Source organism: Hetaerina americana, unplaced genomic scaffold (assembly GCF_022747635.1).
Source record: "Hetaerina americana unplaced genomic scaffold, ioHetAmer1.1.p SCAF_8, whole genome shotgun sequence".
NCBI lineage: Eukaryota > Metazoa > Arthropoda > Insecta > Odonata > Calopterygidae > Hetaerina > Hetaerina americana.
Window position 1 is genome coordinate 69,247,082 of NW_027287427.1, and position 12,828 is coordinate 69,259,909.

General features: G+C 34.5%; 1 protein-coding gene across 2 annotated transcripts in view; it reads left to right on the forward strand.

Annotated features, from left to right (window-relative positions):
* Nucleotides 1-12,828, forward strand: part of LOC139697550 (phospholipid-transporting ATPase VD) — a 293,007-nt gene that overhangs the window by 262,625 nt on the left and 17,554 nt on the right. For both annotated transcript variants that reach the window (XM_071596301.1, XM_071596302.1), the window contains exons 5-15: nucleotides 2,018-2,271; nucleotides 3,302-3,451; nucleotides 4,181-4,294; nucleotides 4,941-5,153; nucleotides 5,979-6,554; nucleotides 8,081-8,297; nucleotides 8,807-8,962; nucleotides 9,912-10,133; nucleotides 10,993-11,359; nucleotides 11,536-11,690; nucleotides 12,402-12,604. In XM_071596301.1, the coding sequence (XP_071452402.1) occupies nucleotides 2,018-2,271; nucleotides 3,302-3,451; nucleotides 4,181-4,294; nucleotides 4,941-5,153; nucleotides 5,979-6,554; nucleotides 8,081-8,297; nucleotides 8,807-8,962; nucleotides 9,912-10,133; nucleotides 10,993-11,359; nucleotides 11,536-11,690; nucleotides 12,402-12,604 (2,627 nt within the window). The remainder of the gene's footprint in view (nucleotides 1-2,017; nucleotides 2,272-3,301; nucleotides 3,452-4,180; nucleotides 4,295-4,940; nucleotides 5,154-5,978; nucleotides 6,555-8,080; nucleotides 8,298-8,806; nucleotides 8,963-9,911; nucleotides 10,134-10,992; nucleotides 11,360-11,535; nucleotides 11,691-12,401; nucleotides 12,605-12,828) is intronic.

The window sequence follows — 12,828 nt, forward strand, 5'->3', positions numbered from 1 at the left end:
AAGTCTGGGGAAGGTTTTGCTAACCCAGTGAGGAAACTTCATTCGAGGAAACGCATGTCATAAACTGCGGCAGTTGTTGAGAAGGCTCGGGTGCTGATTTCAGAGGACCTGGGGCAATTGCTGAGGAAATTGGCATCAGAATTGAATGCTAGCGAGCGAAAAATGCATGGGATGGTAGAGGAGGATCTACAATACAAGTCGAACACAATAAAAGTGCGACACATGCTGTCTGAGGCTGCCAGAACAAAGCAGATTGCTCGCTTCAACGTGCTATTGTGTTCTCTAAAAAATGAAGCTGCGGAGCGAATCAGATTCTTTTCTGATGAAAACATTTTCACCATTGACGCAAAGATCAACTGGAGAAATGATCGCTGGCTCACCTGCGACACCAAGGACGTCCCAATTGTTGCTTGGACAAAATTTCCGACTACTGTTCACATCCTGGGTGTTGCGTCCAGTGAGGGTGATGTCATGCCACCACATTTCTTTGAAAAGGGGCAAACTATCACAAAAGAAGTCTATCTGCAAATTTTGAAGATTGTCGTGAAAACACGTGGATGGTAACTGTGGCCTCAGGGAGGCAATATGTCTTTCAGCAGGACAGTGCACCAGCTCATATGAGTCATTTAGTCCAAAAGTGGGTCTCAGATAACGTTGACATATTCTGGTCAAAGGAGTTCTGGCCCCCGAATAGCCCGGACTTGAACCCCCTTGGCTATTATTATGTTTGGAGCGTAGTCAAAAGAGTTACCAATAAGATGAGGCACCCTAACGTAACATCTCTACGCACCGCTATTGTAGCAGCATTCGTGGATATGGACAGCACTGTTTTAAAGAGTGCTTGCAATCAATTCAGGACAAGATTGGAGGCAGTCATTTCAGCTGAAGGGGGTTAAGTTGAGTAATGTTACTCTTGACAGATACCAGTACTTGTCTGTAAAAGGATTTTCATTTGCATTTTCAAAAATAAATTTGCTTTTAAACAATAGTTTCATTTTTATCTAGAATTAAGCGACGTATCCTGTACTATGAACATCTCTGACCAAATTAGTTCAATAGTTTCAGCCTCAACTTTGTGGAAGTTCATTTTAATAAATGAAAAAGAAACACTTTGTTCCAATCCACCACTTTATTACAGGTACGACTAGTTTCGACACTACGGCGTCATCCTCAGGTACCTGAGGATGATGCCATAGTGTCGAAACTAGTACCTGTAATAAAGTGGTGGATTGGAACAAAGTGTTTCTTTTTCATTTATCTCTGACCAAATTAAAGTACTCAGCATTTATAAACTCTGTTTCAAAATAGATTCTTTTTCTTATATTATAGTGGTTAGCCCTGCAAAAGCTGTTGGTTGTCATTGTTTCAATCGTGGTTTTATGCTTAATGAAAGGAGAAACTTTGTGGTTTTATGCATGTTTTAAAAAGTGTGTTTTTAATTGTAACCTACCAATGTTAATGAATTTAAAATCAGGTTTGAATGTTAGTTTGTTACTCTGACAACAGATGGCAGTACAAGATGTACACACCTAATAATCAGCATTTACGTGTAAAATCCAGTGTTTTGATTTTACTTTTATTTAGGAATTCGTGATCAGGTTGAAAAAAATAAGGACCAGTTTTCTTTTATTTAAACTTTTTCCCTTCCCCCTTTGGAAGATACGTTTGATGCAAAAACTGATATAACATATCCCATTCAATAGTTTGAAAACGAACTCAAATATTGGTGGCAATACATTTATATATGTTAAGTGTACACTTAAAGATTTTAATGTTGCTAAAGTATGATTTTTCTGAAATTTTTTGAATATTCACCAATATCTTGGAATTTGAAAGATAGTGGTGCACTGTCAATCTTAATGGATTCAATCTTATTAGGTTTGGATTTATGTATTATTTAGAGTGTTGTCTTGTGTAATTTCTGGTTAGTTGAAATTGATCAGTTACAATATTTCTTCAGTAGTTATTTTTATAGTTTATTTAATTTGTCCCTCCATATGATATTTTCCTTGTCCAGGCCATGAATCAAAGGCAATGCTGAACAATGGAGGGCCTCGTTATAAGAGGTCAGCATTAGAGCGACAAATGAATGTGGATGTGGTGTGGTGTGTTGTCATTCTCTTGGTGCTGTGCATTGTTGGTGCTGTTGGGTGCAAGTTATGGCTCAGTTCTTACGATGACCAGCCATTCTCAGTACCCTTTATTCCATATACAAGTGATCCTGCAATTGAAGGAGTTTTAGCCTTCTGGACATTCATCATTATATTGCAAGTAAGAATCGTTCGAATTTTGTTATTTTTTTACTTCCACACATTTTTTAATGCTGAAATTTACATTTACTTTATATATAAGTGAATGAATGTCAGGAATGTTGTCATTTGAAAGAATTACTGAGGGTAAGGTTTAGGTTAAAGTCACCCCAAAATAGCAAGCAACCAATTCAACTACTTGTTTTACTACATATGTATTACGTACTATGTATGTTGATGTTTCCAAAATGCTTTCAACAATCACTGAAGTAAATAACTGGATGTTTCCCATTATTTCTGAAAATTAAAATTATTAATTATTTCGACTCATTTATGTCACTTTCCCCTGTAAATAAGGGAAAGCACCTCCGACAGGTGGTTATTTATTTATAATTTCATCTTGTTATTTTACAATGGTAAAATATAAGAGAAGTCACATAAAACAAAAAATATGTGCATACATATATAAATGAGAAATAGTTATAAAATTACTGCTTGTCATGCCTTGATGAAAAATATTCATTCAGTTTTCAGTTGACCTGGATTCAGTTTTCAGTTGACTGCCCCTCATATGTAAAAACATGTTACAGTTAAGATTTCAAGATTTATAATATGAGGTCTTGTTCTGGGTTAACTGTGTAACTGAAATTTAAAGTTGGAAAAGCATGACTTCTTCCAAGTTTTAGCAATGGATGCTTTTTAAAATCCCAATTCATGTTGAACCATTCTTTAGATTTGTGAAATGTTTTGATTTTTAATTTTATTAGGAACTAATTTCAGAAGCCTATGTCTAATTTTCTCCAAGCATGAATAAGAGAACGAAGGGAAGACTTTTAAAATGTTCTATTGAGGGAAAAATTTTATAAATTAAAACTCATGGAGTTCAAAAATTAATATTTTTATTAATACCTGTATTTTGATGGTATCACTAAAACCTTTTTCTTTTGGGATAAAATTTGGCTCTCTATCAAATCTCATATGTTGCATGTGAAAGAATCAGTGAGTGAGCTTCATGGCATAGTCCTTGGAATGATGACTTTCTTTAATTTCAGGTGATGATACCTCTCTCCCTGTATGTGACTTTGGAGATGACAAAGCTCATTCAAGTGTACCATATACATCATGATGTTGAACTTTATGATGAAAACACTAACAAACGGATTGAGTGTAGGGCTTTGAATATCCCTGAAGAATTGGGGCAGGTAAATATGCAAATATCTCATATTGAAAAACAGCATAATGGACCAACAAAAATTTGTCTTTAAAGGTGAGGGTGGAAATCACCTCGTACTAATTCTCCACAGCATCTGGACTTCATTTAATGAAATGGCTCAGTTCCTTTCCCAGTGGTGCTAGCTATTTATCATAATTTTGCCATGAACTTCCTATTTTTTGTTAAAGCTGCAATCTTTAAATGTAATTTTTAATTTAAATTTAAGAAATATTCCAGTTTACAATGAAAATCTCAAGTACACTCTTATTAATTATTAAATTTATTCCATCATTTATGTCTTAAGAATTAGTGATAGTAGGTATTTTGCTATTAAATTGATTAGAATTTTTATTTGTTGTGCTTTTCAGTAATTAAACTGATAACTTAATTTTCCATCAAGGAATACTTGAAAATTAATATGTGCTACAGAAATATTGTAGTATTTTATGCCACATACACACAAGGTTCTTATATCACTAGTGTTATTTTTTTCTTGGATATTTTTTAAGGTGGATATATTTTTTCATTTATCGGTTTGGGTTAATCTATCCTATCGACCATTTGAAGTCAATTTTGTAGTTATGGATAATTTTTAACATTATTTGTGATAATTGTTTTCCCTAATGACATGCAACAAGTATCCATACATTTGTTGAATTCAAAACAACTGTATTGTTTGAATTGTGTACTAATATGAAACTACTTATTTCCTTTTCAGATTCAGTACTTGTTTTCAGATAAAACTGGGACTTTGACTGAAAACAAGATGATATTTCAGCGGTGTACTGTTGGGGGTGTGGACTACAATCACCCATCCACAGATAACTCTGATGTAAGTTTGCCCGGGGTATATTGTGTGCAAGTTACTGCAGGATTTGTTATGTCTATGAAAAAATCTCTAACCTTAATATTTTAACAGTAGGTATTAAAACAAGACTGACTTCAGTTAAAATGCTATAGATATTACTTTTGGGTCGATAGTTTTGATATGCGTATAAAATCATTTCAAATCCATTGTGTCATGCATTTATAATTGCAAGTTTAATGAATTAAAAGGTTTTCTATTTTTGATTTCTGGGTAATGCAGTCATTTTTTCTCAGAGTAGCATCTAATTAATAAATTGAAATCACTGAATTTCTGTGTGCTGTGACCTTGCAATGAAGGTTTCGAGAGAATTTTTCAGAAGAAATATTACTTGATCCACTAGAAGAGTAATAACAAGAATCGGAATATACAATGGCATGAGAAAATATCCAATCGATGAATATCAAGGGGTGTCACCATGTGAGGCACTGCTATGAATTATTGGCTTAGATTTTGTGAAATATTGATGATTTCATTGGTGTGCAAGTTCAGATTTGTCAGCTCATATGAAAAAAAATATTACGTCATTCACGGTTTTGAATCATTTATAATTTTAGAAATGTGTAAATTGTTGGCTCTTCGGGTTGATAATGAATTTAAACTTTTTTATCAGAAAACAAGACCTGGCAGTCCTACTCCAATTGTCGCTAATACCAAGTTAAAAGAAGAATTGGCCTGGGAGGCTTGGCAGGCAGGTGCAGGTGCATTTCCTTCTGATGTCCGGGGGGGTCGTTTCGCACCTCCACCAACTCGTGTGCGAGAGTTTCTTACTCTAATGGCTGTCTGCAACACTGTTGTAGTTACTCACCATCCTCATGTTGATCAGGTATTGTAATTTATCTGTAGAACAATGCTAAAATAGTGATATTATATTCTCACACTATTACATCTTTTCAATCCTCAAGCCAATGAGCTATTGACTTCATTTTTAAATCTTCTGGAACCTACAGGGTACTCATAGATAAAAGCAGTTAATCAGACAATATTTCTGTTATATATCACTTTTACCCTAAGTGTAGAGTAGTGTGGTTGATAATCAGCTGTTCCCGAGTAGTGTCTTTTGGAGACCTAGACCAATCTAATTAATCTATTAATTTTTCATTTTCTTCTGTTTTCTTAATTATTTAAAAAAAATTTAAATTCATTCCTAATGGTTGATTCATGATTAATTTAATTGCGACATGGCACATTTCATATTTGCTATTCTGATTTCTGCCTATGCAAATAAATGATGAATGGACTCTTAGCTGGTCTGAATATGTAAGACAGTAAATTAGTTCTGCTTGCTAGGAATGTATTCATATTTTAAATTTTGAATGGTGTAGTTATAATATTTTAATGTTAAAAGGCCATGTTGGTGCATTAAATTTTGATGGAAAATTAATCTTAGAATGATCTTTGAGGATTGTGAATGTATTGAATTCACCATCAAGAGTGAATGTTTGCATGCTTTTATAATTAATTTTATGTGGCTATCTTCTGTATTACTTTTGTCATTAAATCTCACTGAAGAATAGTGTTATATTTGACTAGTTTTGCAAGCATTAGTCATGAGTAGTTTTATTGTTATATTTGTGCATTTTTTGGATGCAGTAATGATAATGGGATTCGTTGCATTTTGTGTTGATGTTTATACTCTATTTCCTCGCAGATGAATGCCAGTGGCGTCATTGAGCCCAAGCCTGTGGAAAGCAGTGTGAAGAACCAGAGTGAAAAATCTAGGTTTTTGTGGTGGCGGCATGGGAACATGCCAAGGATGAGGAAGCGAAGCACATCGGTGGCCACCTATAACCGCAATGCCGCTCATGACTCTATGCTGGAAGGGAAAAATACCCTCTCATCGCCAACTCCCTCTGGTGGTGCGTCTACCTCATCACCATCTTCCGTCTCGGCCAACACGCTCTCCGACAGCAAATATTCCCGCCTGGATGAGTCTCGCTCAGTGACACCCTCTCCACCCCCAAGTAGTGGTGCAAGACCCAGGCACTTGGAGTTCTTGCCCACATCGACCAATGTCTCAAGGCCCCTCTCCCCAATACAGTCATCGAGTGAAACAGCGACACCCGAAGAGTCCCCGGCTCCAGCCAGGTTGAGCCGAAGTGGAGGTTCAGATTCACTCACGCTCTTACGGGGCTCTGGGAAAGAGGGCAGGGTGGCTGGGGAAGTGGGAGATGAGGGGGAGGATGATGCAGAAGACTCTGGAGATACAAGCAGAACAATCACCAAGGTAAAGGCCGTGCTCATAAAATTACTGCATGGTGGATTGAAATGGCTTGCCAAAGATGAAATTTCACCTAAATGACAGTTAAAAAAGTTCCCAATATGACCTCAAAAAAATTTAAATTACCCTTTTATATTGAATTATTAACATAAATATTGCAGAAAAAATTGCTGATCATCCGTTGTTAGATTGGTTTGACAAAGTTCCCCTCTCAAATTTTATCAGCTAATCTCTCCAATCCTACTTATTCCTTTTCTTTGTTGTAATTTGTGGACGTATATTTTTGATCAACTTCCATTGTTCTTCCTGTTCACTTTTTCCGCAGCAACTTTCCTCATTATCGATTAATATTTCAAAGTTATACCAATAAGTTAATAATAAATAAATAAATAAATAAATAATAGTCACTTTATTTCAGTTTTCAAATGGCAGAGAAAACAAAATGCAAAAATTGAAAAATAATATTAAAAATGAGAAAAATTGTTTTGGTGGTGATGTTGAAGTTTACTATAATTCCATGGTCACTAAATGAAGGGGTTGAATGATTGGGTAAAATAATGGTTTGTTGGTTGAGATGAATAGCGCAGTTAATTAATTTATGTATTCTTCTGAGGTTTATCATAATCTATCATATTCTCCTGCACATGAGCATCCCACACAATCATTTCCCTACCTTGAAAATATATTTTGGAGGAGTCATGCTCTTAAATGCAAATCAATGGGAATAAATCTGCCATACCACCAATTCTAATTTTTCATACCAGCTTAAAGTGGCAAATGGAAAATTTTATTTATTGTCCATTCCTTTATAAACATTATATGTTTTGTATGCCACAGAGTTTGACACCATTACTGAATGTCACAGCAAATTTTGCACTTGGCATCATTATCTGGGTCATCAAGACTGTGTACACCCTGATTATTGGTTGAACTTAAGGAATTGAACAATACTACTTCAGTTATAATGAATATTATGTATCAATATTTAAACCTGTGAGGAAATGGTCAATATTCACATTTTTTGCCTTATGAGACTTAAGTACATACTGTTTGTAGCCAAATTGTTATGATATGCTTCCCATGACAGAGGTTAAAAATTTCAACATACATTTGTACCAATTGACTAATTAATTAGTTCATATAAAAATGTATGACATTAAATTATTTAGTCAATAAATTAACAAAGGATAGAGGAAATGTTTTGATGAAAGCATATGTATTGAGATTATCAATGATTCTCATAATGAGAAGCTAACATTTCTAACAACTTTGACTAATTAAGGCTTTTGCATAAATGTGGATGAAAAGAGTATCCATTTATTCATTATATGGAATATGTATTTTTTCACTTTTTATGACTCCTCAGCCCTCTCATTCCACCCACCTCAGCATTGTCCAACCCCTCATTATATTGCTAAATGTATCTATTGCATTTACATTGTCATATTAAGATTCTTTTCGCATGATGTTACATCTTCTGCATTTCCCTCTCATCTTGCCTGCTCCCAATTCATACTTTTCTCTGACCCCAGGCATGGCGAGAGGATGGAGATAGTCCAGCAGTAGGTTTGAGTATGAAAGGCAGAGGTGCCCAAGCTGCTGGCTCCCCTTCACATTCAATCTACGAAGATACTCGACCCATTTATGAGGCTGAAAGCCCAGATGAGCTAGCACTGGTCAATGCTGCATATGCATATGGATGCAGACTGTTGCATAGGTCACCCAGATCTGCCACCATATCCTTGCCTGGTAAGGGTTAAGCTATTGCAGTGTTTATGCCATGAAAAATATTTTTTTTTGCGGAGAAATATGAAGTGGTTGGTTGACCTTTCCAATGCAGATTGTTGTACTGTAAGAGCTGACTGGGCATGCAAATTTCAGCCTACTGTTTGTTTTTATCTAGTGCTAATTTTCTTTGGGCTCATGTCAATGGAAACTAACGTTAAAAACTTTTTCTGAAAGAATATCACTGATCATGTCGGGCAGAACTTAAAATTTTTATTCGGCATCTTTTTCAAATTTTTTTATTCTGATAATTACATTTACTTTGATATATAGCTGTACACTTTGAAAAGGAATGCATCTTTTGAAACTCTGATTTAAGAGAACTCTAAAATTATTTTCTGAGAAGGCATTTTAAGAATTGTGCTATTGTCATTTTCATTTTATTGAATTTTCTGACTAATTGGTGTAGTGGTACATTGACATACAAGCCTCTCACTTTGCAAAAGCTTGATTATTTTTTTGCATTTTTTTAGGTGAAGGAGTGTTGGAATTGGAAGTACTTCAAGTCCTCCCATTTGATTCATCTCGGAAGTGTATGTCAGTTGTGTTAAGACATCCTAACACAAGAGAGATATTTCTGTACTGCAAAGGTGCTGACTCTGCCATTGTTAGCCAGCTAGCTCGAACAGGTACAAATTGGGAATTTAAGTTAAATTAAGCAAGAATTTTGATTTTAGCAGTTTTGACAGCAAATTCATTATAATGAATGATATGAAAGAGATGAGAATTCATTGTTTAATACTTGGTTTTTTCTACGATTGATCATATGGTGTAATTTGACAAAAATTGTCAAAAAGAAGGATAATATTGATATTTCTTTTAGATTGATGTGGAATTTTAGATTTTTGGACTACTTTTTTGTTTTGCTGTTTGTTGTATACTCATAGGTCTATGCCCGTATCTGGATTGTGTAGGCAATAAAATACTTTCTAAGAAAAAATCTTGCCAACTTCAATTGTCCCTGGCTCAACTTTGTGGTAATTCATGTTTATTAAATGAAGAATACAATGTATCTTTCCACTCTCCTTTAGTCACGTACAACTAGTTACAACGCTCAAGGTCATCATCGGGTACCTGATGATGATACTTGAGCGTTGAATCTAGTTGTACATGAATAAAGGACAGTGGAAAGATACATTGTATTCTTCATTTAATAAACTTGCCAACTTATGGATGGTGACTAGACAGACTAGACCAGGTAGACAGTGGTCTGAATAAGACATTGCCCATTATGTATTAGTACTGTATATGGTCAAATTTTAAAGAATAAACATACTTGAAATGTGAGCTTTTTTGAAATAATTTACTGTGTCTGTAGAATGGATAAAATTAATGTTATTTATTGATGGACTTGTTGGTCTAAATATCAAGTTTGTGGTTCTTACATTTTGTTCTTTAATATCTTTGAAGATTCCATGTCTAATATATAAATTATGGTAACGGAAGTCAGGAATACTGACATTTTTGTTTTTCTCATTACTGTGAATCAATTGGTGAAAGTAATTAGATTGAATTAAGAGATTTCCATGCCAAAATTTCATACAAACATTTATAATAATTTGAATTACTTTTTTATAGATAACCCTTGGATGCAGCAGACAATAATGAAAACACAGCAGCATTTGAATGGGTATGCAAGAAATGGACTGAGGGTTTTAATGATGGGAAGAAGGTCACTTTCTGAAGTTGAATATAATGAATGGCTGAGGGTGCACCATGAAGTAGAACTTGCAACGGATAATAGGGAACGCAGGATCCGCGACTCTTATAGCAGGCTGGAGTGCAATCTTACTCTCTTAGGTATGAAATCATGTGAAAAGTGAAATATTGACATACTTTTTTCTTTGTTACATTGAGAAAATATTGTCAGTCAACAGTCCATATAGCTATAAACAGAGAACTCTTGGATTGTGTTATTATGTGAAGAATATCACATTATGCTGAAATAATCATTAAATTAATTAGGAAACATGATGAAAGCCTAGCTGATGATCAGAGTTTGATTATTTTGATATTAACATGTTTTATTTAATATTTTCAATTGAAAAATATTGATAAATTATCATGGCAATTATATTCTAATGCTTTGAAAATGGTTGAAATGCACAGAAGTGTGATAGCAAATTTCATATTGTAAACATTTGGGAAAATATGCTCCATAGACTTAAGAAATCTTTAAAGGAATACTTGATTCGTTTTTGTCTTTTTGAGTTGATTATTTGAAAGTAATATTTTTCCATTGCTTGAACTTCATTGGCCACTGAATTAATTTCATCTCCTTATTACTAGTTCATTTGTGTGATTTTCAAATGTTATTTAAATATATCAATGAGCTTAATAATGTGGAATAATGAAAATTAAATGAGAAATAACTTCTTCATTGATCAGTAATATGCAATGCGCACGTTTATTGTGCCAAATTGTTTCCAGCGCTGAAAAAGTTTATAAATTTCGGCATTTTCTGCACACAATAATGCTGGGTCTTTAAGTCAAGGTGTCTTTTCGTCTCTCCTATTTTCACATTAAAGAATAGCAAAAAATTTTTGTTTCCCTGTGTACATCATTGCTGAGATTATTTACAAAAAATTCATTGACTTTTCCAATTCACATGATGAATTTTTAGGAATTGGAAATGATTATAGCTGACTGTTATCTATAGGTGCTACGGGTATAGAAGATCGTTTACAAGAGGGTGTTCCAGAGACAATATCTGCACTTATTCGAGCGGGAATAGTTGTTTGGGTCCTGACTGGTGATAAACCAGAAACGGCTGTCAATGTGGCATACTCTGCTCGACTCTTTTCGCCGCAAATGCGAATTTTGAAACTGACAGCTCGATCAAGAGAGGGAGCAGAGTCCATGATAGCAGTATATCTTGCTGAGATCCAGAGGGAAGCATCTGGGGGTGCTGTTTTGTTGGATGGCATGCCCGTGAATGAAGTTGCAGCGAATACAGAGGGCCTTACCAGACCAACAGCCGTTCACTTGCAGAAAAGGGCACTTGTGGTGGATGGGAAGACTCTTACGTGAGTTTATTAATGCTTTTTTATGTAAAGAACAAAATTCATTGATGGAGAAACAGTGGCATCTTGAATTTATAGATTATATTCTGTATAGGATAAAAAGCCCACTAATATAAAATTTCAACTTGCCAAAAAGTGTATATTATAATAATTTGGATGTTATATATATTTATTTACAGGTACATTTTACCGAAACAGTGCAACCTAGTGAGGCCTTTCCTTGAGCTTACTCGATACTGCTCATCGGTATTGTGCTGTCGAGTCACTCCTCTTCAGAAGTCTTACATTGTTCGAGTCGTTAAAGAAGAACTGAACATGCGTACCCTTGCCATAGGTAAGCCAAACTTATTTTTTGATTTTTTTTTCGTCCAATAAAATTATTTGATGATCATCCAACAGTTTCAGTAATTTGTATTTTATCACATCTGATATCTAGATTGCTATCTCTTTGTAAAGCCCTTTGGTTAGAAGCTTCTCTCTGTTAAGAAATAAAATCAAAGGATACCGATCATCTGGTACAGAATAATTATTGGAAATCAGAATATAAGGAAATGAGTTTTGAATTAGATTACCGTGAGCTGTATATTGAGCATACTTTTAAAAGACTCAACATATCGTTCTGCCAGCTGTGAATACTCCATTGGTAGCTGACGAAAGAACTGATTTTGTAACCCCTGAATGTGTTTGCTGAGATGGTTATTGAATATTATTGACCATATTTAAAGTATTTAAAATTCTTAAGCAGTCTCTTAGTGGTGGTTAGGTGTCTATTCTGTCTGTACAGCTGTGAAATGATAAGCATCTTTGTAACAATTTGGGATTATCTTTGTAAAAATGTTATGTAACTTAATTTTGTTGAATATGTTTTCAATTTATATGGCCAAGATAAGCTACTAGTATAAGTGAGAAGTAAGCAGCGATTTTAGGGTATTAATTTTGGAATAAGTTTTTATTTTGCCTGTGAGAATGAAATATCATTAATTTTGAAAGCTCTGAAATGCCTACATTAAGATGAAACAGTAATACTATTTTTATTTATGATCAGGTGATGGAGCAAATGATGTTTCAATGATTCAGGCGGCTGATGTGGGAATGGGGATCTCAGGGCAGGAAGGGATGCAAGCTGTGATGGCATCTGATTTTGCCATCTCCAGGTTTCGCTTCCTCGAACGTGCTCTTTTGGTGCATGGACATTGGTGCTATGATCGTCTTTCGAGAATGGTTCTTTATTTCTTCTACAAGAATGCAGTAAGTGATTTCATTGTGCTTTTAATCTCATTAGATTCAAGGTTTAATCAATGAAGAAATGAAAGGACTTTTCATTTTTCAGTTGTTCGTCATAACCTCTGCTGGAAGTGATCATGTGGTGTAATTTTTCTGCATTGTTTTAATTATTATGAATTCATTAAAAATAAAAATAATCTGAAAAAGAAGTACCGCACAATTTTGTGTGGGCATTACAATTTTATTTA